We start from the raw sequence: 2,557 nt of genomic DNA on the forward strand, positions 1-2,557 counted from the left end.
TTCTTCTTCTTCTTCTTCTTCTTCTTCTTCTTCTTCTTCTTTTGACTTAGAGGTTTGGTTTGGGGGTGTGGTTAGGGTTTGTGGATATGTTCTTTGATATTGAGTGGGTGTTTGGGGGTTGTGGTTGTTTGATTTGATTGGGAGTGTGTTGAGATATGTATAAAATCTATTGAAACTTGGTATCTCTTAGGGCTATGTGGACTGCTGTCGTACTACGATTGTAGTGTTGGAAAAAAGTGAGTGAAAGAGTCTGTATGTTGATATTCTTGGGGTTTCTAGATCTTATATTTGTTGCTAGTGACTTCTATGGTATGGATGGACTACTTTGATCGTAATGTATAAGAAGATCAGACTCGTTAGTGTTTACTTTATACTAAATATCATCTGAGTCGTCCTCGAGTAAAGTTATGTATCTATAGATCTGGCTATTGTAAGCATGGTAGCGCTTCTAATCAGTGGTGAGGAAAGTAGGGCTATTATCATAGACTAAAGAGCCTGTATATCAGAGCGTCTACAGTCCAGAGAAGGGGACAGAGAAAGCCATGATAGAGAATCGATGTAATAACTTCATCGTTCATTTATAGAAAAGTTAGTCATCTAGTTAGTGCTTTGAAAGTCTACTACTCCATTGAGTTACTCGTTGGGTGATGTCCGAGCAAAATGTATATAGTTCTAGGAGAGAGTAGGCAGTGTTAATCAAACGGGCACAGCCTGCGGTGCAATATCTCAATTGGTGGGGTTGATGGTATTTCAAACGCAGTATACGCAATTCTCCTTCTAACGGGGCGACCTATCAAACTAACAAAATTGAAGGGGTGGAGACCGCTGAATCAGTGCTGATAGTGGAGGTATTTTTGAATAGTATAGGGACAAGGTTCCAAACTTAACCTAGCCGACTAAATCCATGGGTAGCTACGTGACTAGCTTGCATATTTGAGTTCCTTACCCACCCCGGCCGGCTAAAGCGAAAGGTCTTTTCCGGACTGAGGTTATACTTGACCCTTGTATAGCACCAGGAGCCAACAAAGAAGGCCGGCGGAGGACGGAGGACGGAGTACCGATGACACGGGTGGGCAGAAGCAAAAGCGGTGAGAAGGGACCCCCATCCATCAAGCCTGAGGCAATTAATCTCGTCTAGGCTAACCCTTTCAGGACTGGTGGCCTTTTTATCGACGTGACCGTCACTCGAAGATAACAAGGAGGTCCTGCGAGTCGACACACCTCACCATCCACCTGGCAAATCAACGATCTACAGATATGTCTCTCTGGAGGTATGTATATTCCCTTCCTGTCGATGACCTTTTTCCGAATTGGGCCTAATCCCCCGCCACTACTAGCTCCTACCGTTCTTTGTCGCCGAAAACAAGGGCTCTTTTCGGAGTCGGCGTGATGGCTTGGGCGTCGATTGGCCTCTGGGTTTTACCAGAAGTAGAAGGCGCCATGGGTATGTCTCCAACAAAGCAAGAGCAGGATGAGTTGGATCGTAAGATGGCGATTCGGATCTCGCGGGTGGATAAGGATGGTCACTGAAGAAGGGCCTTAGTGTGATGGAGGGGCCTTAGAGTTTATTTGCAGCCGGCCTCTTCTTCACTGACGAATGCCTAGACTGTGGTCGGCCGAGTCAACTTCATCGTGTGACCGCGGGCTCAAGTCAAAGCTCCGGAACAGTCGGCGGAGGCGGACGCCCATTGGGAATTGAAATGACAGGAAGTCAGCAACGGACGGACGCAAGGAGGGGGCGAAGAAAAGGTTGGGTAAATACAAAAGAAGAAGGTCTTTCAGGATACTCAAGCAAGGCGCCTCTATACCGTACCTCTTGTTCATCGCGTGCTGTGGGCTGTCAGAAGTTTGTTTGGCGCAACACAACATCCGGAGACCGTTTCGTGAAACCGAGATACAATGCATGGAATGTTGGGGTGGGAACAAAGAGGCGGGCTGGCAAGATGGGGAGGCCGTAGGATAGCTGGACATCGGCTCAGATCGTACGAATGAGATCCATGTAAATTAAAAAGTCAACAAGGATGCGAAGATTCAACAAAGTTTCGGAGGAATGGCTGTCCGCTTAGGAATCTCCTTGGCAGCGAGACCAGTGATGAAAGGGAGCCGTTGACTTGAATAGCAAATCCACCCTGAAAGAGGTGCGCACGGTCGTCCGAGTCTCGTACATTTCAAGGATTTTAGGCTTAAACAACCTGGTCCGGGTTTTCGGGCTCTGGAAAGGCTGGGATCTGATCCCGAAACTAGAAGACACCCACACCAAAGACCCTGGGGCCTTCCAGCCTTGTGATGCTTAGCCATTGGCTACTGGATGGCATGCGCCATGTTGAAGAGTCCAGCCGGGCAAGAACACCCTGAGCACATCAGTGGAACTTCATACATGCGTCGTATGTCGTCTGTACCCGGTAGGGGGAGGGTTTCAGGGGTCTTGATAAGCCAAGGCCCAACCGTTACTCATAGAGAAGGGAGGGTGAAGACATTAGTGAGATTTGGTGTCATGGAGTCCACGCAGATTGGATGCAACGTTGCACAACCATCCACTTTTTTTTTTTTTTTTTTT

General features: G+C 47.6%; 1 protein-coding gene across 1 annotated transcript; it reads left to right on the top strand.

The window, feature by feature from the left end:
- Positions 1 to 1,257: 1,257 nt before the first annotated feature.
- Positions 1,258 to 1,530, top strand: BDV27DRAFT_164876 (uncharacterized protein; the record flags this gene model as incomplete). Its single annotated transcript, XM_032073780.1, has 2 exons — positions 1,258 to 1,271; positions 1,338 to 1,530. 2 exons carry the CDS (start codon positions 1,258 to 1,260, stop codon positions 1,528 to 1,530), a joined length of 207 nt encoding a protein of 68 aa, XP_031920160.1.
- Positions 1,531 to 2,557: the final 1,027 nt, after the last annotated feature.

This window comes from Aspergillus caelatus (assembly GCF_009193585.1).
Source record: "Aspergillus caelatus strain CBS 763.97 unplaced genomic scaffold BDV27scaffold_632, whole genome shotgun sequence".
In the NCBI taxonomy this organism is placed as follows: domain Eukaryota; kingdom Fungi; phylum Ascomycota; class Eurotiomycetes; order Eurotiales; family Aspergillaceae; genus Aspergillus; species Aspergillus caelatus.